The sequence below is a fragment of the Egretta garzetta genome, unplaced genomic scaffold (genome assembly GCF_000687185.1).
Source record: "Egretta garzetta isolate BGI_Z169 unplaced genomic scaffold, ASM68718v1 scaffold299, whole genome shotgun sequence".
NCBI lineage: Eukaryota > Metazoa > Chordata > Aves > Pelecaniformes > Ardeidae > Egretta > Egretta garzetta.
This window is the reverse complement of record NW_009260696.1, coordinates 156135-181825: the sequence shown is the minus strand read 5'-3', so window position 1 is coordinate 181825 and position 25691 is coordinate 156135. Positions and strand designations below refer to the sequence as shown.

General features: G+C 42.9%; 1 protein-coding gene across 1 annotated transcript in view; it reads left to right on the top strand.

Moving 5' to 3' along the window:
* MAD1L1 (mitotic arrest deficient 1 like 1) overlaps positions 1 to 25691 on the top strand; it is a 392177-nt gene that overhangs the window by 223836 nt on the left and 142650 nt on the right. Inside the window, exon 14 of the mRNA XM_009645922.2 lies at positions 1586 to 1676. Coding sequence (XP_009644217.1) covers positions 1586 to 1676 — 91 coding nt within the window. The remainder of the gene's footprint in view (positions 1 to 1585; positions 1677 to 25691) is intronic.

Here is a 25691-nt window from a genome sequence, read left to right as displayed (position 1 = left end):
AGGTGCTTGTACTCTGTACTTAAATGCAAGCAAAAATGTTATATCAAATCTTTTATAATAATATCTCCTGCCTAACAAGTTTGATAGAGTTCTCTGAAGGATTCAGCAATCATTTGGCTAAGGCTGACGTGGTTGATATAATATATTTGACCTTTCAAAAGGCTTTGAGCCAAAGGTCACAAAGAAACTTTGGAATGGAATAAGAAAGAAGGTTCTTTGTTAGATTAATAAGAATATAAAAGTCACAGAGGGCTGGCTGTCCCAGTGTACTGTCTGTGGGGATGGCCGGTGGTGGATGACCGTGCTAATAGGGCAAAGCTACTTTGCAGAAGGCTCTCCTGGCTTCTAGTGCCTTGTCTCTAGGATTTCCTGAGCCAGAGATAACATAACGTCTTTCTGCTTTTTAAAGCTTGATGCACTTTTCTTCCATTAATTTGCTTATGAGAGAGTTAAAAGATGGAAAATCAAAGAATGAATGTTGTTCTCACAATACCGAGGGTTTTCCACTAGGTCCTAGAATGGTTTTTCTTGGGAACTTGTTGTCCAACACAAAGAGGAGTTTGTGAGTAGGGAGGTGACAGAATTTGAGACAGTATGAAATAATTTAGCTTATCAGACTGTTCAGAGTGTCAGAAGAATCTTATGATGCTGTTCAAGATGGGAAATGAAGTTGCCCGTCAATAATTGCAAACCCCATGCACATAAGAAAAAATGCCTTTACTTTTACTCCCACAATAGTGGGCTCTAAATGAGCCGTTATCACTCAAGAAAGAGATCTTACCTTATTGTGAACAGTTTTCTAAAAATACCAGGTAAGTGCTCAGTAGTTAAAAAGACAAATAGAATACTAGGAATTATTGGAAAAGAAGATGAGAACAAAACAGAAAGCCTCATTATACCACTGAATACATCTGAGTGCTGTTTGTAGTTCTAGCTTTTCTCATAGCAGAAAGCCTATATAAAACATGAAGAAGAACAAGGAAAGGCCATAAAGATGAGCAGAAATATGGCAAATCCTTGATGTGAGGAAAGACTAAATTGAGATTCCTCAGGAAATAACAGAGGCCTGTAAAGTGGTATGGGGAGGGGAATATGGTACAATTATTCACAACTTTTCATAGCAGAACTAACAGGCACTCAGTGAAATAATCACATGTGAAGGATAAACCAAAATGAACTAATTTTTCATACAGCACATAATTAAATTTTGCAACTTACTGCCAAGGAGTGTTGTGAAGGCCAAAAGTATAAATCAGATCAAAAAGAGATTTGATGCACTTATGGAGATTTTAGCTGTTGGTGGTTACTGAACGTGATGGTCTAGACTCAGTCTGTGGTTCAGAGAGTATCTAAATCAGATTTGCTTTATATTCAAGTTACATATTTTTAGTATACTTTTGTATGATTAATATATTATTTGTAAACTCATATCTTTTAGTCATATGTTTTAACTGCCTCAGTAGTGTAGCTTTGAGGTACCGAATATAGGAATAATCTGATACTACTCTTGATTTTATGTTTTACTTGATTGTTTGTGGTGGGACTCTGCCGGGACAGTCTCTATTAACTTTCATTTCTTCTCCAGGCTGAAAATTGAGGAGCTGGAAGCTGAACGCAGCAAGTTGGAAGAGGAGAACAGATCTCTGGAAATGAAACTGGAGAAGCTAACTCTGCAGGTAGGAAATGTGAAGGTGCAGAGCAGCTGGAGAGCCTGACGTGGTCCATTCGCCATAGTTGTTCTAACAAATGTGCCAGAATGCTCAAAGCACCCAACGTTGCTTCCCTCAGTCTGGGCAGGGCATTTTTTGGAAGCCTATGCAAACTGCACCACCAGACCTGTATCTCTGACCATGTTATTGTAGTGTTCTGACGTCAGATGCAATCACACAAATGCAGTTGTCTTTTTTGGTGCCTTTTCCTAGAACCTCTTTTTTTTCTTGGAACCTTAAAACCTGGTCCATTTTAAATAACTCCACTGAGTTGTCTTTTTTGGTGCCTTTTCCTAGAACCTCCTCTTTTTTTTCTTGGAACCTCAAAACCTGGTCCATTTTAAATAACTCCACTATCATAAGTTATCTGTCTCCAAATTCATTCGTGCCAAAGCAGAAGCGTAGTCAGGGCTTAACAGCACAGAGCTGGTATGAAAATTCGAGCTCCATTCATACTGAAGACTCCCCTGCTGCTGTCAGCGATGGAGACAGAGACCACCAGTTTGTGGCCTCATTAGGTAGTAGTTTTCCAAGCCAGGAAGCATCAGTGCTGTTGAGAGGATGACACAGCATCATCTCCAGGCCACAGACATGGAGAGCAGAAGCTGTGGAGTCAGAAGGATGAAAGGGTGTGTTTCTTTTGCTGTGCTACTGTGGGTGTTTTACATTTTCCTGAGGTAGGCTGTTCCATACGGCAGGTCTTCAGCTTTTCACTCTGGATAGATCTGGGAAGTCTCACCCTCCTTGAAGGAGGGTGAGGGCACCTGCAGCAGCAGAGTAGACTGTCTGTTCAGCCAGCTCTCATTTTGGGAACAGCTTTCCTGTGCAGGGCAGGGGCATGGGAGTTGCTTCAAGCTTTTATTGTGTTTCCTGTTTGAAAGGTGGTGGAGCAAACAAGAACCTCAGCCTGTTTGTTTAATCAAAGCTCATCCTGCTATGAACAGTGTTCTCTCTCTGCTCTGTTCTCTCTGATATGCTGAACAATTCAGCATTGTAGCATTTCATTCTCTTAATTTTTCTTTCTTTCTCTCTTCTTTTTTTTTCTATTTTCGTGTACATTGCTTCATGGTAGAAAACCTGCAGGTTTGAAATTACCCAGATTTCAGACAGACCATTGATTTTATCTTGACACCTATATGAACAGTGTTCTCTCTCTGCTCTGTTCTCTCTGATATGCTGAACAATTCAGCATTGTAGCATTTCATTCTCTTAATTTTTCTTTCTTTCTCTCTTCTTTTTTTTTCTATTTTCGTGTACATTGCTTCATGGTAGAAAACCTGCAGGTTTGAAATTACCCAGATTTCAGACAGACCATTGATTTTATCTTGACACCTATTAGAGGCAAATCAAATCTTTTTTTTTTTTTTTTTTTCCAAATTCTTAGACATGCATTGTAGCATTTCATTCTCTTAATTTTTCTTTCTTTCTCTCTTCTTTTTTTTTCTATTTTCGTGTACATTGCTTCATGGTAGAAAACCTGCAGGTTTGAAATTACCCAGATTTCAGACAGACCATTGATTTTATCTTGACACCTATTAGAGGCAAATCAAATCTTTTTTTTTTTTTTTATTACCAATTCCTAGAGACAGGAGAAGTGACAGCTTTGATAAAGCAGGGAGCTAAGAGCTGCTGAGCATCTCTGCTGAGCCATGTTTAGTGTGAAACCTGTCACCCGGCTCTGCTTTAATTGGGTTTCAGTCATCGGAAGGAGATGAAAGGTTTGGGCTGGTGTTTGGATGCTTAGGTCTCCAACAAACACAACAGCAGCTTTGGTTTCAGAGCAGATTACAACTCACTCAGGTCACATTTAATCTGCCAACATTGTCTTAGAACGGCTGCTGGCTTGCCAGGAAGGCCTGACCAGAGGAATTCCCTATTTTCTTTGTGATACCTAGAGATGCTTTGCTTTGTTTGCTTATAGTGCTCTTGAGATGCCAAAACACCAAGCTTTTTAAATTGCACATTCAAAGAGGAAAGGTCCAGTCTTCAGCAGAGTCTTGCTAATTGTCTGCCTTCTGGTCCTCAGTAGAGGAGATCTGCAGCAGCCACCATTTGGATAGCTGAGTTTTCACGGTGTCGAAAAGTAATGTGGTGACAGGAACAAGATGGGACCTTCATACAGTGGTAAAGCTGTTGTACTGTTCACCAAAAGGGATTTGAAAGCTCATCACAGGATCCCCATGACATATCTCATTAATGGTGCTCACTGTTGGAATGGTATTATGCAGGTCAGGACTTTGTGGAGGGAGTGGGAGAGAACAGGAACGACCTGCAGATAGAGCAGAGTAAAAATTATATGGGAAGGATGAGATAGCACGTAGGTGTGGAAATGAGAAGGAAGGTGGTCATCCGGCTTAGCAGGTCTAGGAAAGAGAAATCTGCCAGTCCCCCAAATGGCTAGTTAGTGAGCTGAATTAAGGTGCTCTTACATCTGCTTTGCCAGGTCTGAGGACATCGCTTTAATTCTTTATTTAACAGGAGGTAGCTCCCCTTCCTTGGCTTCTTATTTGTGTCTTAGAAGACTGGGTGCCAAAAGCAGCTTCTCCAAAGGAGGAGTAGAGAGGAGAGCATAAATATAGGAATATGGAAGCTGAATGCTAAAATGTCAGTTTTGTTCAGTATGTGCCCACCTGGATGGTCAAGATTTCAGAACTCCTCAGAGAGGAAAAGATCAGCCTTCCCATTTTTTATTCGCCTCAAGAATCAAATATCTTGGCAGGCCAAGCTTAGAATGACTTTTTTTATAAACACATTGGAAAAAGGTTCCTTACAGTGGGAACCCACTAAGTTAAGGATAAGCTTAGAAATTCACCTCTTCTATCAGTGCTGAGCAAATATGCTGAAAATATTATTATACGCTCAGATAAGGTCACTGAAATGTTGCTAGTTTGACATGTTAGTTATTCCCATCTCTGAAAGAAATCAGTGGGAAATGATGGGTTAAAATAAAGTCTCTTTATTGCAAAGGGGAAAAAAAAACAAGACCAACTCTTTATACATAAATCACAAGGAAAATTTTACTGAACAGAAAGATGATTGAAATTACAAACAAAGGAAAAGCATGGCATTAAATCAAATAAAGGTGTAAGAGAAGTAGGGAGTGACATTAAGCAAAGTAGGATGAGAGTGATTTCTGACAAATCTTTATCTGTAGTTTCTTCTTTTTTAAAATAAAACCTCTGACTTCCTGGAGTTGTATCTACTAAATGGAAGATACATGGGAGGGATGTATTAAAGTTGTGAATTTGGAAGAGGAAGAGGCAAGATGAAGAATTAAGGCTTGTACTGCTTTGCACTGGACTGGGCTGAAGCCTGTTGGGTTCACAAAGCCATGTGTGGTGAATTAAATCTAGGGAGACACGGCTAGTGTTTGGTAACTAAAAGCATCAGTGTTTGACTGTATTGGTGTGTGGAAAGGAGTAAAGTCTCAAAAAATGTTTGCCTCCCCTCGCATCCTTTTGTGTCCGAGTATTGGCACATGAATTTTGCTCATCTCTGCTTTGGCTGCTGCTAACAGTAGCCCACTTCGTGAACTACAGGACCCTGATGGCCAGAGGGCAAGTGAGCACACGGAAAGGTACTTCTGTGTTAGGTGTGTGATTCACGTTCCCTGGGCTCAGAATTAGCAAAAAAAGAAACCGAGATACTGATAGCTATCCGCAGCAGTGTATATAACGTCTGACATCTCTTTGTATTCTGTGCTTGTGTGGGGACAGCTTGAATTATGGCTGAAGGCGCTTTCCACATCCACACACCCCTTCTTCCAAAACCCCTTGGCTCTTGACACCTAGCTGCAGGCTGCATTGATTTTCCTTCACTGGTATAAAGACTTTAGCATGGATATTACTCACTGGTCAGGTCTTTACTGCTAATAAAAACCTCAGATTACAAAAACACAGGAAATGTTGGGACTGTAGAGAAATTACACCCCGCTGAGGGTACCTGCCTGTCGCCCAGGACATTATCTTAAGAAAAACATTTGAACTGCGGCTCAGGAGAGGGATTCAAATAATATATGAAAAGAGCGGGTTTAACCAGACAATTTTATCTCCCCTCCTCTACCCTTCTTTCTTTCAATGAAGCAAAAAAGGCTTTCAGGAAAGCAATGTGCTGTTACTGCTTGGCCTACAGTGGGCAGACCTGCTGAGATTTCAGTGAAAGGTTTGGTTGGTTTAGTTATCTGAAACGATCTGGACCATCTTCCCGAGCTGCTGGTGGAAAAGTGCAACTCGATGCCAAGAACAAGAGACTGATCAAATCAGTGCTTTTTGGATAAAGTGGGAGGAAAGACTTGAGGAGTGTTCAATTAGCACTTCTTACTGCTAGGAGCCTTGTGTTTACAGGCAACCAAGCGGATGTGAAGTGTTCCTTATGCAAATACTACTCTCCTGCTTTTCCTGCTCTCCTCTACTCTTGGAGCTGAAGGAGAAGAGATTCTTCAAGTTTGGCTGCTTCAAGGAAGATTGATTAAAATCAGCTGCAGTTTGACTTAATTGGATCCATATGCTTGGAGAGGGAGCAGGACTAGTTAGAAGTCCTTGTAATTAGTTCACAGCTGGTTGGTGAGAAAAATGAAACTCCGGTTAGAGTTCAGATAAAAGGCAGAGAGGTGCTGGCTTTTACATGGACATGTGTTTGGGCTTGCAGATCACCTCTAGTCCCATAGCCAAGCTAGCAGCCTAATCCCTTTGAGTGTATGCATGTGCGTTTATGAGGCTAAATGGAAGGAGTCTTTATTTTCTTGCTTGTTTCTGAGTAAAAGGAACCACCTGGGGATGCTGGCAGTCAAGGAAACCTGAAGAGGGTCACAAAAAGCTGGGAGAGGATCTCAGGGATTAGGTGAGATCCTACAAGGGTAGTTTGGCTATGTGAAAGGTTCATGGTTTGGCACAAACTCTGAACTGATCACCTTTCAGTAGGATGCCCTTGGTCACAGCAATAACTAGTCGTGTTTAGCCTTTCTGCTGGTCAGTAATGTAACAGCAACGCTCATAAAAATGCAGTATTATTCATACATATTGAAATAATTTACTTTTGCCCATTATCTCAAAGAGCTTGGAAACAGTTCACTAGCTATATGATATGGGGACAGTCATCAGAAGGCTTTTCCCAGCCAGAAGTTGGTATTTATTTTAAACTTTGTTGTTGGAATAGAAAGGACTGAATTCCCTATTATGTCCCTGAATTCCCTATAATGTCCATGAAGGACGTTGCCTGAGAAAAATATACTAAACATACTAACAAGGTCATGCTGACATGACCTTATTAATGTGTTTCGAGGTGTTCATTAATGCATGTGCAGTAGTTCCTTTCTAAATGTCTAGCTTTGCTGTTGTTATTGACTATTTTAGGATTTAAGATATTAATCTGGTTAAATTAAATCTTGGTTTCTTCCAGGCTTTAAATTGATTATTTTTGCACAAATTAAACCATAAACCACTTGTCCACTTTGGTGGTAGTTGTGTTGTAGCTGTAATGATTTGAAGGTAAGAAATAAGCAAGTTCCACAAGCAGAAATAATAACTTTTATTTTAGTAAGAGTAGCTGATATAATTGGTAAAGTTAGATACAAATAGAGTGGATGCCTGAAGATTTCTCCTATTTGTCAACAGTAGGTCATTTTAATTGGCCTGCCTAAGCTAGCATGGACTTGTGGTGGTTGGTCCCACCAAAGCAGGAGGCTCTGCAGGGGGAGTGGGTGGCTGCTGTCTGCTGCATTAAATTCTCCAGGAGTGAAATGTTCATGGACGATGAAGGTGCTGGGGCATCCAGAGTGCTCTCATGTTGCTTTTTTCCCTTATCTCTGCAACCTTTGTGGTTAGGCTAGTCTCCCTCTTATCCTAGTGCTGTGTTTTGAGGGGCTAACAACATCTGGGAGCTGTACCCCCAGGCGCAGATTCCTCTGTGTGGTGGACAGGGAACTTTCCTCCTCTTTAAGCATTAATGACTCATTTTATAGTTAGGACTTTGGCGGCCAGGCAGTAACTAGCTTGGAGTTAAGAGCCCAAGGCAAAGTTGAGGTCATTTAACAGTCTAACTGTTCATTATGTGACCAGTGAAGAATGATGAATGAATCATTTACACTATTATAAAGCTTAAGGGGACATTGTCAACCTTTCAAGGTTCCCTAATTGACCTCTCAAATGCTTCTTCCTGGATTATCTCCATGCTTTCTTTTTCACAAAATTCCTGTCCTCTTTCCTTCATCTGTGCATGCTGTGGTCTGCATTAGCCTCTGTGGCACAGCTGGTCCTCACTGAAAACCCCAGGTGGTCAGGTTTAGTCCTTTTTTTTGAAAAAAAAAAAAAAAAAGAATTCTTTAAATGGCTTCGGGCAAACCACTTGGCATCTCTGTCAGGTATAGCTTTTGGCAAGGCGTAGGAACAAATACCTGTGCTTCAGAGGGATTTAATTACAAGATAGAATAGCTGAGAACTTACAGCAGGAGACCCAGTAAAAAGAAGATGAACTAAGCGGAGAAGTGCAGGTCCAGGTCTGCAGAGGTTGTATCGTACCGTGTACTGCCCGGCTCATCCAGTACATTGAGTTTCATGGGAGCGTGTGGGAGTAGATGGGGAACAGAACGATTTGTGATCCTTTCTACGGACTCCTGGTTTCTATCAGAACTAAGATCATCTTTTACAGGCAAAGATTATCTTCTGAGTTTCACTGGCTGCAGCAATTCTTCATGGATGTAAGGAACTGTGTATCTGCTCAAGTGCGTATTGGTAGAGTCCGCTATGGGGGTCACTCCACAGATTTGCTCAAAACACCAATGAAAAACACATGTGATAAGCATCTGTGTTGCCTTGGTTAAATTTATACCATTTCTATTAATTAATGACCCAATAGCTCACAGGCATTCCTAATTCTTAGCCTCATTGCAAAGGTATTTCCAGGTATTTGCAGCTACCTTTATGCTTTCAGGAGTCTCCCCGTGACCTAAGTGCCTCTACCACTCACTGTAAGCGTGGGTATCCGTGTATGACAGATCAGATGGGATGCTTGCATAGAACGTTGGAGAAGGTGCACACAGCAAATTGGCTGTGATTGCAGCAGGGACCAAGTGAATCTGGTTCCGTGGGTAACAGCAGCGCTGGCGATGGTATGGCACAGGTGGTAACGTGCCAGGGTTAGAGAAGCACCATGGAGTCACTGAGCACGTACCCTGGTGGTTAGCATGAGCAAAAATCTCTGCTGTTACACCCTCACTTCAATTATTGCTTGAGCTAGTTAGGTTAAACTGCAGTCAAACTGCTTTGCTGTGAAGGTATCTCAGTGTTCAATGTGAACTGCTAAGGGTATGTGCTGAAGTGCTACCCAAATGAATGTGAGGGAAAAGAACTTCCCCTATAATGTGCCTGTAAATTGTGCTAGAAGGATTTTATGTGTTATTTGGGAGAAAACATTGTGTATCTTGTGCCGTGTGGATTAGGTGCTGAAGAAAGTCCTAGAACTGGTATAAAATGGAAGGTGTGTGGAACCTGCTGTGCTCCAAGCCTTGAGGACTACATGACACTGAATTAGCTGGGGCTATGCAAATATTTGTACATGTTAATTCTGAATACATTGCATTTATTAGAATTAACAGAGATTAGAAACATTCCATGGGAGCAGAGAGGAAAAATATAAACTTGTCATCAGGTTGTAGCTTTGTCATTAGGTGGTTCAAGGAGAAGCTGTCCCCTGGCCTTGGTGGCCCTGATAAATGTGACGTGCAAAGTGGATGTGGAATAAAACAAGGACATGCTCAGTACAGGCTTGCTAACGTTTGTTAACATCAGGGACCAGGAGCGCGTAGATTCACATTTGTGCAGGGAAATTTTACCAACATGCCCTTTAAAAAAAATCTTTTTAAGGAATTTGCACATGGAATATTAAACACCTGAAGGTCTATACATTTCACTGCCCCCGCTGACACTGTATTGTTTATTTCATGCAGCACCTTTCTCGAAGTTCTGCAGGAACTGATTAACATTTGCATAATACATTTAACACAAAAATCCATAATAAATTCATTAATGTACTTCTGCTACTATCCCTGAAAATATCAGCAGTTGTGTGGCATCGCACAGCTCATGAGATGAGCAGAAGGGGAAGAACAGCTCTGAAACAGGGAAAGGTCAGTGCACTGAGCATCAATACCTGAGCAGCAGCACGGAGAGCTCGGGGAAAGTAGGGAGAGAGCTGGGGCAAGGGAAATGTCCCGCCAGAAAAGGCCGCTGTACCAGTAGACATGAAGCACAAGCTTTAAGAGGTGGCATCCATGCTAGAGTAAAAAAATCGGTAACGAGCACAAAATGGAGATGAAGATGCTGCTGCACTGAGGAGGAAGTTGCTCCTAGAGTGCATGCATTCTGCAGGGGGCAAACGCCAAGAAATTGTTGAAGTCCTGCAGTGGTACAAGCAAGCTGGCTTGAAACAAGCCTTTCTTTTCTAAACAAGTATTGCAGAATGAATGGTGAGGTTTTAAAAGTCATGCAAGGCTTGGTTGCCTGGCAGGGGGTCCCTAAGCCACTAAATCCGAGGGGTAGTCTCTCTGTGTGTCCCGCTTTAATGAGTGGAAAGTACAGTGGCAGAGACACCGCTCTGTTAGTGTTCTTGTATGATCAAAAGAGCAAGGATGTTAGAAAATGAGTAATTTCAGCTACAATTACATGCTCAGACACACAGTTGTGTTCATAAAATGCCTCACCCAGCATATGATGCTGGCTGATGAAGTCGTAGTAAGTAGCAAGCACAGAAGGCTCCTGTGCAAGAAGAACGTTTCCCCGATTCCCCGGAATCATCCTGCAGGTGAAAGCCAAGGCTGAGGAGACAGACACAACCATTTTAAAAAGAGACTTCCCTTTTAAGCTCCTCTAATCTTCTTTATGACACAGCAAAGAAAGAGCAAAGTTTCGGGAAATGATAAGAGTGGCTGTCCCTTTATAGTTCTCTGGTTTTTCTCCGTAGTCGTTTGACGGCACAAATTAGTTTTCACTCGTTCTTTCTTCGTTTTCTGTTATTCTTCTGCTGCTTCGAATTCTGCTACAATGTCAGAGAAACAAACCAAAAATGTTGTTTCGACCTGTTTAAGGAAAATAGCGCCTGGCAAGGTTTGTTTACTGAAGCTTTGTGCTTTTTCTCAGATTTCTATGAATACCACGTCTGTACGTTACAGCTCTTGCCACATTTGGCTTTTAGCTTTTCATTACTCGTTATCATTTCAGCATTTGTTTGGTGGCCCAATGATTTTTGAATTTTTGATTAAAACAAAGTAATAGGTCGCAGTTTCATGCTGTCCTTGTCTTTGCCACTTCTGTTGTGATCTGGCTTTTTGCCACTGGTCTATGTAAAGTCAAAGTTTTCAGTAATATTCTTCAACATTTAATCCTTCTGATAAGGAGATTCTGGTTACAGTGCAGGATTTTGCCTCTGCTACTTGGTGTGCAGACAACTTGACACCACGTGTAAGAGACAGAACACCAGGATGTGTTACCCAGCTTATGGAAAAGAAATGAAGTCAGAGTTTAGCCAGTGGGTTTTGTGTGTGTGATGAGGAGAAGAGGAAGATCTGCCTGTTTCATGTCACAGTGAAGAGTGGGCAGCAGCTGTAATGGTGTTAAAATACATATAAGAAAACGGGGAGATACTCCGAGCTGAGCCGCTGATGGAGATGACAGTGTGCTCCAGAGAAACACATTTTCTTTATTTGACCTCTGTCAGGGGGATTCAAGCATGTGAGATGTTGATGTGTTATCTTAGGTAGCCCAGAACCCTTCCCCTTGATCAGACCAACCTACCACCTATTCGACGCCTGGAGGCAGAGATCTACATAAAGAAAATGGGTTTCTCCTAAAGAGTTTTGTCAAATAGTAGAAGGGAAACTTGATGTGCCTCTGTCACTCACACGCTTGGCATTGAGCTATTCGATCTGCGGTCCAGGCTTGCTAGGGATTGGAGCTCATGACGGGGCTGGGAAGACCCGGGGGTGTAAGCAGGGAGAAGTAACACCCCGATGTCAGAGCATCTCTGCCAGTGCACCCTGAATGCAGTTGGATCGTGATACCATCCCGTCCCACTCTAAGTTTCCAAATTTGCCTCAATTTCCATTTGCTATTGTCTGATAAGACTCGAGAGAGACATCGATCCAGACGAGTCAGAAAAAAGTAATTGGTTTTGACAGCTTTCCTACCTAGATTTGAAATACAGCTAACAGTAGAATGGAAAACAATGCCTAATTTAGGTAGAAGGGCTGTTCTCTTTAAATGAGGATAGACAGGATGGCAGGATAAGTGAAATGCTGTAGAAAGAGCATCTTCTTTGTATCTTTAAAAAAAAAAAAATCAGTAGCGCCACATGAGGTGGTTCTGCATGTACAGAGGAGCGGTGGTGTCTATAAAGCCCAGTTGTGTTAAATACAGATGGGAGGGTTCCCAGGTGATCCAACACATCTGTGTTTACCCAAGCATGGGGTTCGGCTCATCAGGAACGCTGCTGCTTCCCCTGATCAACGTTTAAACCCCATGTATCTTAAATAATACAGAAGCTGTGCCTGTTCTTTGCATTTTTGGCAGGACATTTAAAATGAAATAAAAAGTCCCTGAAAACTATTGTGCGTGTTGGACACAACATAAGATGTTCAGTCGAGATTGTGACCTTTCAGAACAAAGACCCTGCTTTTGAAAAGGAGGTTCATTGTGCTGCTGGCTCTAGTAAGATAAAAAACTTGAAAAACCAGTAACATGAAGGCTGCGCAGCAAAGATGAGCTCCACAGAGATCCTCTCGTGTATTTTTGGTTGTCTTCCAGTGGATACATCCTTTCTCTCTCTGCAATACTACCACAGTTGCAATCAGTAGTAATTATGGAAATTTTCTCATTTTTATGAGTGGGGGGATGGGAAAAGCTGTTGGCAGGGCAGTCTCTGCAAGGGAGCTCAGCTGTGGAGCTGCTCTCCCTCTAGATCCATCACAGCTAGAGTTGCTGACCTTAAGGTTATTTCCCTAGCAGTCAGGGATTGCTCATAGGTTGATCCATTCAGTGTGCAAGAAAAAGTGTGATTAGAATGTGCGAGCTATTATGATTAATATTATTTTGGTAGAGCAGCCAGAACATTTAAATACACCAGTGAATTTAATTTTATGTGTGTGTGTGTATATATATGTTTGCAGGCAATTACTAGAATATATGCAGTTGTATTTATACATATATGTGACTCGATATATATGGGTGTAAAATAGGAAACGTCACCCAGATTGTTTCGGCAGAATCAGACCGGAGTGTGGTCAGAGGGACGGTGAAAGTGGCCAAATGGAGAGGGAAACAACTGCTCCGGAGGGAGAGGAGACGGAGGGTGCGGGGCTGGGAGTGCTTCCCTGGACATGCTGCAGCCGTGGCAGTTGTCAGACTGTTCAGGTTCACAGAAGTTGAAATGAAGGAGGCGGCAATATTGCAGATATTCATTAGGATCCCCTTCAGGTGGATGAGGGGAAGGAATAGTGATTGTATAACATACAAACTGGTTGCCCTGGTGCTGCCTAGTGGCTGTGCTGTGGTGGCACGTAGATACTAACTTCTACTTCCGAGTAATTTGGGGGTTGATTGTACAATGTCTTTTGGCTTTTCTGCTTTCCCAGGGTCTCTGATATCTTCTGAGCGTGATGCTGCTGTTGACACTAACCGCTTAGAAGATAGATCTGCGTCTGCACCTGGAGACTTTTGTGTGGCTCATTCTCTCAAGCATCCTAGAGAGAAAAATACTGGACATACTGCAAAACAGACCTATCGGTCATTTCACCAGTGTATTCCTCCTGAGCCTACCCTTTCATCCCCCCATCACAGCTCCTTGGCTATTCTGTTCAACTTAATGCTCTTTACTGATGTTGCATGCTTCCAGGGGATCAAAACCCTAGTCTGAGTCTTTTAGATATGTGTGAAAGAGATGATGCCCTTCTACTGATTTACTCAATGATAGCTTGAAAACTTGCTACTGGGCAAGGCTGCTTCTGAAGTATTTATTTCTTTAGGCAGTCAGATGTTTAATTCACTGCTTGGAGCAGTTAACTCAAAGCCCTTCAGAATCCAGTAGGTTGCCCCGTGGCCGTTCCTCTTATTGTTTCAGTTTATCCATAAAGTTCTCTCATTCTTGTAAATTCAAAATGAAGAGATGTCTCTCTCCATCTGAAAAGATTTCAGTGCTGCTTGAAGTCTGCTTGTACTGACAGAAAAAAACAATTGAGCTTTGAGCTTGAACTGAGACAGATAAGATCACCAGGAGATTTCCACAGCAAATGCAGAATATATTCTTCTCTAATGGATTCTTAGTGCTCTCTGGCAAGTAATTGAATTGCTTGGGTGGGAAGGAAGAGAGGACTGGGTTGCTTTTTTTGTTGGTTTTTTTTCTGGTTTTTAAAGCTCCCAAATTTTGTGAGGGTATGAAGTCAAAGGTGGTTTCTCTCCATGACCCAGGATGTCTGTCTGACACAGGACAAGCTAATTAAAATGTCACTATATGTACATCAGGGTGATGAGGCAGAAAGGACTGATCGCATCCTTGGTTCCCGGGACTCGTCTGTGTCTTTGCTTCTACCTACTCACTGTGAAATCTGCAAGTAATTCACGTTCTGGTGGTAGGAATGAAGCCACTGGGTAAATCTGGCCTCTTTCTTTCTCTGGAGTAAAGCAGAAAATAAATTAAATCCATTCTTGCTCTACTGCAATTACTAAGGCAGTCTCACTCCAGCTGGGCAATAGCAAGGATGCTGTTTCCTGCTGTCCCATCGTAGTCACCACTTCTACGCTCTGTGTCGCCAGACCAAGTGCTAGGAGAGGTTAGCACTGGGTCATCTGGGAGGTTTCCACAGCCTATCTGTTTCAGTGCATGGCATCTGAGGGGACAGAAGCAAAGCAGCAGCCTCCTCTTTCACATCCTTTTGTTTAAAAGTACGAAGTGTGTCCTGGTAAGCCAAGGGAATGACGGAGAGAGATAATAGCACACCCTTTGGAAACACTCGGATGGCAAAGAGGTGGTCCAAGCCATACAGCCTGCATCATTGAAAAACACTGAACAACAGCAGAAGGGGAAAAAAAAAAAAGGATGATCATCAGGGAAATTGCTATAATGGTAAGATAATTAGAACGCAGAATGATTAACATTAGTCAGTGTGCTGCATTGGCAAGGACTATGCAAGTTGACATAATAGGCCTCTTCCATATCAAATGTGTGGATTTTCAGCGTTCGGTTTAACACTTTCGTGTGACTTTAATAGAGTTCACAACTGAAACAGGGATTCGGTTCTCATGAAATGTTGCACGGTACTTCTGCTCTCCTATGGCTACTAGAAGGACCTCCATCTTTCCCCTTTTGTGTCTACTGATTACTGAAGGATAAAAGCCGGTCCCACCATGGAGTCCTTCCACACTGCTTTGGAGGATAGCCAGACACCAACTCCTAAGCTGTACTCTTCTGGTTGTGCCCAATGAAAATGGACTTCCCCCCAAAAAAACCCCTCTCTCAAGTGTTTCAGAAAATTATTGTTGTCTTCTCAAGGAGAAAATACAAGGATTCAGGAAACCCAATACTGACATTCTCTCCTAAAAAAGACTTTTATAAATGTCTAATGCATCAAAAGCCCCTGCCTGTTTGTTATCGTTACCATCTGGAGAGTGCCCCAGCCAGCCCTCCTGCATGGACCCCTAGTTTTATCAAGACTAAACTGGTGCAAGAAGCTGCATTTACCACCACATTTAATCACTGGTTTTGTGGCCTGATTGACCTTGGAGCAAAACTTTGAATGCAGAAATACTTCAGTAAAACTCTTGTGGCGCCCCATCTCTACCAGTTGTTGCAGACCAGTGAATGTTTGTTGTTCTTGCTTACTAGCAACCCCACTTGCTCATGGGCCAGGTCATTTGATGTTTTGTCTCCCTCCATTTTCACTGGTTGCTTCTGATGAGGCTTGCGATGTTTTCCCAGGATCTGCAGTGGCTTTCCCCTTCCCATGCTTAGACATTGGCTGGTGGCTGTTTTCTGCTGGGGCACTCGTGGTAGCACAAGCTTGGCTTTTCCCCCACCTCTGTATGCTGCGGAGATCCGGATCCCTGTTTGGCGCATCCTTCATTACAGCTGATAAAGTGCTTTATGGCAGAAAATCCCCTGACCCTCAGTACTGCTTTTTGTCCTCTCACCTCTTCACTGCATAAATAAAAACCATTTTTTTTCCTTAAAGAGTAGGAGAGCACACTGCCCAAATTCCCCATCCAGTGTGCAGCATGCAGGGGCCCTCCGGTCGCTGGAAGAAAGGGCCGGCGGAAAGGAATTGCAGTCACGCAGCTGTGCGGTGAATATGTAAAGAGTGTTTTGTGTGGTTTGTATTTTGTGGATTATTTTCTCGCTCCTTCTGACCCCACCTCAAATGAAATTCCTGCACTTCATCCGTTCCTCTGGGTTGGGCAATCAGCAGATCCGATCGAGGTCTGTAAGGAGGCAGTGGTCTGGCATACAAAGCAGTCGCATTAGGACTGAGGAGCCAGGACTAATGGGGAACGAGGCTGGTAACAGCAGACAGAGAAATATGGCAGAATAAGATTCATTAGGGATCCGATTCAATAACTGTAAAATGATGAAAAGTTTATGATCAAAGGCTTACTTCAAGCATTTTAATGACACAGTCATTTAATCAGTTTAAAGCAGATAGATAAGGAGTTAAGTGAAATCTACAGCAGTCATCTTTCTGAGCTGTTTATGAACCTGTTACAGGCTACAGATCACTGTGAAAGGCACAGGATGGATGTCTGCTGTAGTAATTGAATAGTATATAACGGGCTACCAGTCTTTACGGGCTGATTTACATATGAGGTCGGTAAAACTTAATGCAAAGGCTTGTGGTTTGTCTTAGAAGCGTGCGTGGCTCCTCAGCTATTTTTAATGTGTATGTTACCAGCAAGAGGACTCAAAGAGGGAAAGGGCAGAATTCTTTTGAAATCTTTCCAGATTTTTTGGCCAGATTTTTATATGCCAGGGTATTTAAGTCCCGGTGGGTGTTATCTCCTCTGGAAGTAGCATCAGTATAGGCTGTTGCAGTGGCAAGATTCAGATGGGCTCAGATACTTGAACCGTCATGTCATCTACCATAGGAATTGCACAGCTGAAAAAACCTGGTGGGGTCAAGGGGGCACAGAAGTTGTTTCTCATCTTTTCCTTCCGCTGCTGGACTTGTGCCACCCTCCATCCCTCTCTCGGTGACTCTCCTCGGTTGGTTACCCTCCTTCCCAGCCTTTCTTCCCAAACACTGAAAAACGCGGGGCAGTTGGGTGGCGCTTTGCTGCGCGTGCTCACGGGGCGCGGCGTGCTCTCAAGCCCTCTTTCTCCCTAGCTTTTAGCCGCCTGGCCCCCGTGAATTACTTGAAGCCAGTTACGGCTGGAGCGCTGTGGGTGTCTGCAGACTGCACCTTTTTCTATTTCTCAAGTAGTTGTTCTCCCCTTCAATACTCCTCCCAACGCACGCAGGCATGGGTTTATAACGTAGCTAACAGCTCCTACGTCCCACATACTCCTTCAGCAAAGGAGTGCTTCCCTTTCATTAAACGCTTGGTCTCCGTCCACGCGCTTTTCACAGCTGTCGAGAAGCAAGCAGAGGGGGCTCTTTCTCTACTCACGGCTCGAGGCTTGGTGAGCTGCTGGAAGCAAAGTACTCGCCGCTGCTGCCTTGTTTAAGGCCGTGTTACAGCACCGGCTGCGCGTGATGCAGACACAGGAGCGGACTTGGTGTCAAGCTGGTAGGGAAGAGGGAGAATTTCCAAAGGCTCTAGGCCATCTTGTTTTTCACTTGCACAGAAAGTTGCTGTCCTGCAGTGGTATTGATTTGTTTTAAAATAGGGAGGTGATAAATGGAGATTTCAGGTGGTTCTGGTAGATGTGACTGCAGTGGATGGAGGTGTTTAAATCGAGCCTGGAATATCTTCCTCTGTCTCATGCTGGTGTTCTTGCTCATCCCGGGAGGGATCTGCTGACGTCTAGCAACAGTGTGGTCCCATGGAGGGACCTTCTCAGCTCCCTTCACTTGTGCTTTGCACAGGAACTATCTCCATCCTCTTATTCCAGCCTCTCCCTCACGCCAGCTCCCTTTCTGCTGTGATTTCTGGGATGCCTGTCACAGCTGTTGAAAGGGTTGGCATGTTGGAGAGAGACCAGCTAAGGCTGAAGGTTGCAAATCCCTTGTAGCATGCCACTGCAGCCAGACTGTAGATCACATTTTAAGCAGCCTTGGGTCCACTGTCTGTCTACATGTTCCCGTTCCCTTAGAGAGAAGTGGAAAATACTTTGCTTGTTTGAAAATAAGTAAAATTTGTCTTCAAGATTTTAGCACTAGCAGCCAAATCTCTCATTGCTTCGCTTCCCTGTTGCTCTTCAGTGTCCCTGTGTTTTTTCAGCTACTGTTCTTTCCCAAGAGCTTAGAGACTGAGCACTTGAGAGCTCGCTTGTTGAGAGTAATATATATAAAGCTGGATTTTAATCCACCCTCTGCCTCGAAGAAGAACCTTGTTCTTTGAGAATGCCTGTGGTGCACACTCTGTTTTCACATGACTATTTCAGCAATGAGAGTGATCTGGACCAGCAGCAGCTGCCCAGACAGGGGCTGGCAGTGCAGCAAAGCGACCTACGCACAGTAAGAGCAGTTCCCCGCTTCCAACCCTGTGGCAGGGACACACAAACAAGTTGGTATTCTCCTGAAAACAGAGGTTGCCTGGTTGCTGTGATGCTCACTACACTGTTGTAGCACCCTAGCGAAACCCATCCCCGACAGAAGTACAGATCAGCAGTAAGGTTGTTATAACCAAAAAACCCCATGGCTCAAGCTCTCCTGTTCACTTCTCTATAAATATTTGGTCAAGTTTATTTCTGGAAAAGTAAAACCTCCCACAGAACTGTTCATGAGGTGTAGAGGCAGGAGAGGAAGCTCAGCAGCGAGGGGAGGATGCAGAGCCAGGGGGCTGGTAACACTGAAAGGTTTGGGGATGTGGCCAGTTTTATCGACTGTGCATGGGTCTGGCAGGCAGTAAGGATGGAGATGTTACAAATCCCAGCTCTGTTGCGGGTATGGCAAGGTGTGAGTAAGTGGCTTCTGCAGAATTTATTTATAATTGCCCTGAAACTTGGTCCCTTGTGCTGCGAAGGGGATGCTCAGGGCGTTGGCCGTAGCAGCCCCCGTTGACATAGTGTAGTTTGGAGAACACACAGTGGGAGGGAAACAATTCAGTGTTGAAAGAAAATGTTTCTTTAGTAAGAAATTTCCTTTGACCATCTATTACACCTGTCTAAATCCCCCAGATTTGGTACATTGTCAGATTCTGGTACAGGTAAGTTTGCCTGGACCTAAGCAGCTTTGGCCCTTCTTGGGAACAGCTGATGGATCTTTGCAGAAGTCGAGCCCTTGGGGCCACGTGCTCCTCCCAAGGAGCCCGACCTGGCATCCCAATATTTGCTGACCATCTCACCTGGCAGCGCAGTGCTCCTGACTTTACTGGTTCTTTGCCTAGTAGTCCTTGATTTTGAATAGGAGACTATCTCATTTTAACAGCTTTTGAGAGAGGCAAACACATTTGTGTGTGGTTTAACTTAATATACAGGCTGCAGAGCCAAAGTGAAGGCACTGATCAGTTCTTACAGTTGAGATAGCATTCAGAAAACAAATTAGAGTTTGCAGCTGGTAAGGATCCAGGCAGAATTCATAAAATTGAATAGTATTCTCAAATTCAACATGGACAAGCTCATTACTGATCCAGAGAAAGCAGGCGTATATTGAGGAATTAGGGATGTTTGGGATTTTTTCTTTTTTTTTGTACAGAGAGGCAGCCATGTTATGGTCTCCTGTAGGGCTTTTTTAATGTGGATTAGAATTACTCGTGCTGGGAAGTAGTGGGGGGGGCACCGAATTTGAGATTAGCGGACCAGGTTTATCTATTACAAAAGACCAGTTTGTAGCTGGCTACTGAAGCTGGCTTTCTCAGTGTGCCAGCTCATGATGTTCCAGGTGTTTCCTGAGGGCAGAACCATAATTATTTATCTGAACCTCTGCTTGATGGACATGAGAAACCACAATCATGTTATTGTAACCATGACACGTGCATTCTAGGACAGAAATGATCTGAGATTACAGGGGTAAATTGTACTTGTTCAAGCTATTTGCTTCCCTGTTCCATTTCCATTCTGCAGTCCTTTAGGTGCACCAAAGGTTCTCAAAACCAGATGGCAGATGCTGCCTTCAGAGGGCGGCTGTGGGCGATGGATGGGTGATTGGCAGCAGGGTGTTAGAAGGGAACATGAGAAATAGTTTGTTAAAGCTCTGGCTTTAATGAACATGTGTGCAGAATGGTTATTTTACAAAGAATGTGTGCACATGCGGTCAAGAGGGATGTATGCAGAGATGCATTTGTGGTTTGTGGCTTCATTTCTTGAGCTTTCACATCTCAATTCATCTTCTGTTTCTCTCTTCACCATCTCTCAGAAATGTAGAAGTCCTTAAACTAACTTCACTCCCGTTAAATCAGGATGGAGACACCCTGATTTAAAGCCCAGTGACCAAGAATGATGGCAGGTGACAAACCTGTTTCCATTCTCTGATTTTTTGCGCTCTAATCACCAAATAATCTGTGTAGTTTTCCAATGAGCTGGATTACATCTGTATGGATCAGCATGCGTGCGTTCAGGTTGTCGTTACGACTGTGAAAAAGATATTTCCTTTAGGGGAAAAAAAGCACAATCTCAGCGGCTGTATCTTAAGTGTCGTCCTGCTTTTCCATCACCTGAGGATTTGAGCAGCCCTGCCACTCTGAAATATTAAAATGAACATAGATTTGAAAGTATTTTTATATTTAGAGGCATTGATTCTAATATAATTTTTCTACAAATTAAAACTCTCCTTGAAAAAGATTAAAGTGTCAGTGATAACATCTAGGTTCTTGTTATGTCTAAGAGGAATAAATGCTGAAGTTACAGAATTGTCTGGAGGCTTAGAAAGTAAGAGGGGGAATTAACGATATGAGAGAGAATGGATGAAAGTATTGGATAACACTTTTTTTTGAATTGGAGGAAGTGGAATGAGTTGAATTAAGAGGTTTATGGCCAAAAGGAATACCCATTTAGTCTGATCTGCTACAGAACACAAAAAAAATACGGTTTTACGTAGAGAAATCTCTACCCAGTGACTTGTGGTTGCTCGACAGCCTCTTTTTAATAAGATATCAAATATTGATTTAAAGATACTAAGCAGTAGACAATATATTGGTTTCCCTGGTTAGCCATCCCTATTAAAAATATATATTATTTCCAGTTCGCTGACTTCACCGTGAGCTATTGGGTTCTCGCTATGCTTTTGTTTGCTAGATTAAAGAACCATCTAGGGTCAGATTTCCACCGAAGACCCTGATCAAATTGCTTCAGCCTTCTCCATGGTAAATGAAATAGTTTGATTTCCATTCATTTCTCATTGTAAGCCGTGTTTTTCAGACCATGAATCATTCATGGAAATCTTCTCACAACTTTCCTTAATTTTCAACAACCCTCTTATGCATGCGCACCTCACCCGGATGCCTTATCGTTGTAGTGGTCTCATCAATGCTGCATTCAGAGACAATATTGTTTCTTTAGTCCTACTCAGTTTTCTATGTAGGTACGTAAAGATTCTCGCTGTTCCTCTTTTTTTTTCCCTCCCCACAGCATTAAATTGGAGGGAACCCTTAGTTATTAACCATGGCCAAAAGCCCTCTTTGCAGAAATTGTCTTCCACAAAGTACCTGCTGTGTTGTTGTACCTGCAACTATATTCTGCACTTCGGGATGTCTTGTGATGCATTTGAATTCATGTGAGATGATTGTGCCCAGCACAATCAGATTTCTAAGCTATCTTTGTGGGCTTTGTTGTTTGCAGCAATTCTGCCTTTGTGTTATCTGCATATTTTAGTAAGGTTTTACTGTTTTCTTACGTCTCTTGGAGAAGGTATGCAGCATGCGATTGGCCCAAGAAGCAATTCTTATTGGAAGTAACTGGGAAATGTCACTATTGGTTCATCAGCTTCGGGTCCATTTAAAAACTGCTGTAGTCTGATTTTGCATCATGCTTGTTTTAAAAGAAAATGCAATTTTGATACCAAGGCAAATATTTTACAGAATTCCCATTCTGTTATGTCAACACAGTTATCTTAATTAAGTAGACTTGAAATCTCTGCGACTATTTGACGAGACCTGTTTTCCTTGAAGTTGTGTAACTTGCTTTTTCTGATCTTTTCTTCTAATGGAGTTATGCATCAGCCCTGTTCTGCGAGTTAAGGGGATTCAGTTTGCCTTCTGGAAGCTTCAAGAAAAGTGAGCAAGGCAGCAGAGGACTTGGTCCGTATGAGGCTAGCTGGTTAATCTCACTTCTCTGTCTTCACAGTCTATTCACCAGCCAGTGCTGTCTCATTCCGAATGCAGTAAATGCAAAATGTGCAGATCAATACTGCCAATGGATGATTAGTAATTTGCAAACTTCAGTAGGTGAATTCATCCGATTCGAGGTTTTAAGTTGGAGAAGAAAGCAGAGGAGTGATTGAGTGGGCTGAAATAATGGAAACGGATATTTCCTCTCAAGTGAAATGTAAGCATTGTTGAGCTCTGTTAAGCAAGACGGTGGCAGAGATTTGTACTCCTTTCACAGCGATTACAGAAAATAATATTTTTTTCTGAAATCACTAACATCAAATGTGCTTTTCCCTTCTCACCTCTCTTGATCTTTTTTTTCGCTGTTGACCTGCTGGAGGATAAAAGTATATAAACATATGCAAGTAAGATTTTTATTGTTATTCTTGAGGCCACTTTTTGCTGCTTCAGGCAGATGAATTCTGAGGTGCTCATCTACTATCCAATATCCGTTTCAGGCAGAAACTCCCTGGTTCCCTTCAGTACCTCCCAGATGCATCAAAGACTATCTGGGGGTTGTGCCTGTGAAAGCAACTCACAATAAATGCCTTTAGCTCCCTCAGAAAACCTGTGTTCTGTGGCTGAAGTGGCATTAATTTTAAGGTATTAAAACTCCATTAAAAACACAACAGTGACTGAAATATGAAAAATGACCAGGTAATTGCTACAAAAGTGTAACGAAGGAAAAATGCGTTCCTCCATAGCAAACGTGATCCGGCACCCAAAAGTCGGTGCGGTTGTGTGCTTAAAGGTGCCGCCTGAAAATCCCTAGTTATCCAAGTACGGAAAGGCTGCCTTTCAGGTTTGCTCCAATGAAGTTGAAAAGATGCCTTCTTAACTGCAGCTAGTCTGTGTTTCTGAGCTATGCATGTGTTAGCTAATTAAAACTTAATGGGAACGAAGGAACTACCGCAGTGCAAGAGCGTGTTGTGATAACTGTTTAAGGCTGAACTGTCCTCTCCTCAGTGGTTTGTTACATGAAGGCTGAAGAATTGGTTTCCCACTGAGAAACACTAGCATTTCTCCACATTCATAGTTTTTATTTCATAAAAATGTTGTGATTCATGTTGACGATGAGGAAAACGATGATAAAAATCAAAGCTTGAATTTTATACAGCAGGAAGTACTTTGTTTTGAATGAGGTTCTGTAGGGTCTTAACAGTTTATAGGTTGACCTGGCAGTCATAATTCTGGGAAAACTTGGCAGTAAAATTTGAAATCATTGCCCCTTCACGTCTCTGTGCAAAATGTTCTTGTCACTCTCCAGTCCGTTAGCACGGTGAAGTAAAACTAGTGAAATAAAATCAAACCGGAGACAGGACAGTTGTATTTCAGACCATTAAGTCATGCACTGATGTCTGGACAGTTTTGTGTCTTCCAAATGTATTTCAAAATAGATTCAAATTGGTTTTGGCTCAACTTTGTAGCAGTCTAGGCTTGAATAGAGAAGATGTGTTGGAGATGAATAGATATAAGGCAGGTTTAGCAGTTGACAGAGTCATTTTGCTAACGGGCCGGTGATCCCAGTCTGATGTTCCTAAGCATTTTTCCATATCTTTGGTTCAATTTTCATTTACGAAAAAATGGATGAACAGTAGTTGAAGCTTTACAGGCAACCAAGAAGTATTTCCCCCCAGTGGAAACCAAGATAGTGTACTTAAGCAGATGGTTGTGCTGACAGACGTCGCCCAGGTGGACAGCCTCGCGCAGCACACGGGGTACGAAATGGTGGGGGGAGGTAGCTTATGGCACCTACAGAGGTGTAGCATAAATCAAAAAACCCGCCCTTGTGTCAGAAATGTTTTTCTCTTTGTCCTGGGATTAGAAGGGTTTAAACTGAACCTGTTCTCTGTAGCCAAGGCTCAGGTCTTGCAACCCTTGCACCGTCCGCACGGTGTGGATGGGTGCTCCTCCCCTGCTTCCTGCTCCGTCTTACCCTGCTACGTAACAGCTTGAAATTCCCCTCTCAGCCCAGGAATTTATTCCCATATGGAGACTTTCTGGATCTCATCAGTACAATGGGTAGAGCAAAAACAAGTTACCAGCTCTTCCTTTCTCAGGCCATATGTAACTATAAGGGGTATTGATTTAGTTTTGATGTGATGTAGTTTATAAATATGCATTAGGATTTAGGGTTATTTAACTGTGCTTTTTAATTCTCCTTGCATTGCTGACTCTTCTAGTTGAGGGTTTCTTTGTATGCACAGCAAGCTGCTCCGTGACAGCCCTCTTCTCACTGCCTGGGACCTTTCTAATGTTTGTTAATCCCAAGTCTGTAGAAACTTTTAATGTTCAAGGAATAAAAGGACGCAAAGCAACTCCCTTCTGCATGGGGACCAAGGGAGCAGAGTCTGGCTCCCTGAGGAGCTGAGTGAGGAGACTGGGGACCAAAAGGCAATCGTCACCAGGTGGGGAGAAGGAAGGAGATGGAGGAGACCTTTCCCATGCTACTGGAAAAGGGGAAAAGAGCTCTTTTCATCAGGGATCCTACAACTTACTTAAATAGAGCAACCTGATCAAATGATGAAAAGGGAAGGAAAATCAAACATTTGCCTATTTGCCCGGAGGAGCTGGAAGCGATTGTACCTTCTGAATCGATATTTGGATGGTTTAGATACTCAGGTCTCTTACTTTAGAAAGAGCAGAGCAAACAAAAGAGGGTTCTGCATATTCAACACATCTAAGCGAAACTGCAGTGACTCTTTCTGGTGAATAACATAGGTAGCTACGTGGATAGTTAAGAAAGGTATGTATATGTATATACATTTTTCTGAGATGCTGGAATCTCCCTATTTCCTCTCTCACATCTCCCTCTACCAAATTGTCCATTACTAAAGAAATTTCCTTCTGGTACCTGGTTGGACGTTGAGGTGGTGTGGGGAAGATGAGCTCTCCCCAGGGCAAGCTGTGTCACGACAAACACTGCGTCGCTGAGAAGTGACAGTGACAAAAAAAAAAAAAAACTATTGGCAATTCTTCTCGAGCTCTTCTTTCCCTTGGTGTGTTGCAGGGACATGTTTTGTTTTCCTCATTTTTATCTTCTGCTTGTGTGGGAGGCCATAACCTCTCACAGTGAGAGGCTGCAGTGGAGCTTGTTTAATCTGGAGCACGCTTGCTGTAAAGCCCACTCAGACACTGCCCGGCTGTGCGGGGAGACTGTCAGAAATGAGTCCTCCGAACCATTTGTGTCTGCCACAGCTCCTATATGATGTGAAGGGAACTTGACTTGCTCTTTAACTGGAACTGCTTCCAGCTGGAGGCAGGGAATCTGTTAATGACAGCGGGTTAGCTCTGCGGCGCGGCCGAGACCGAGGGTGCGCGTTCATTCACTGAAAGGCAGTGGAGCTGCTCAGGGTTTGCTTTGTACCCTGCCAGGTCGGAGTTACACATGCAAGGACATACAATAGTACTTTTCTATGCATTAAATTACAGGATCAAAATGTCCTGGTGTACTTGACGCCGTTAGGAATCCTGTTTCAGCGTTGCCATTAATCACGGTTGACCTCAGCAGCCAGCCTATGCGATGTGTTTGCTGTATAAATAC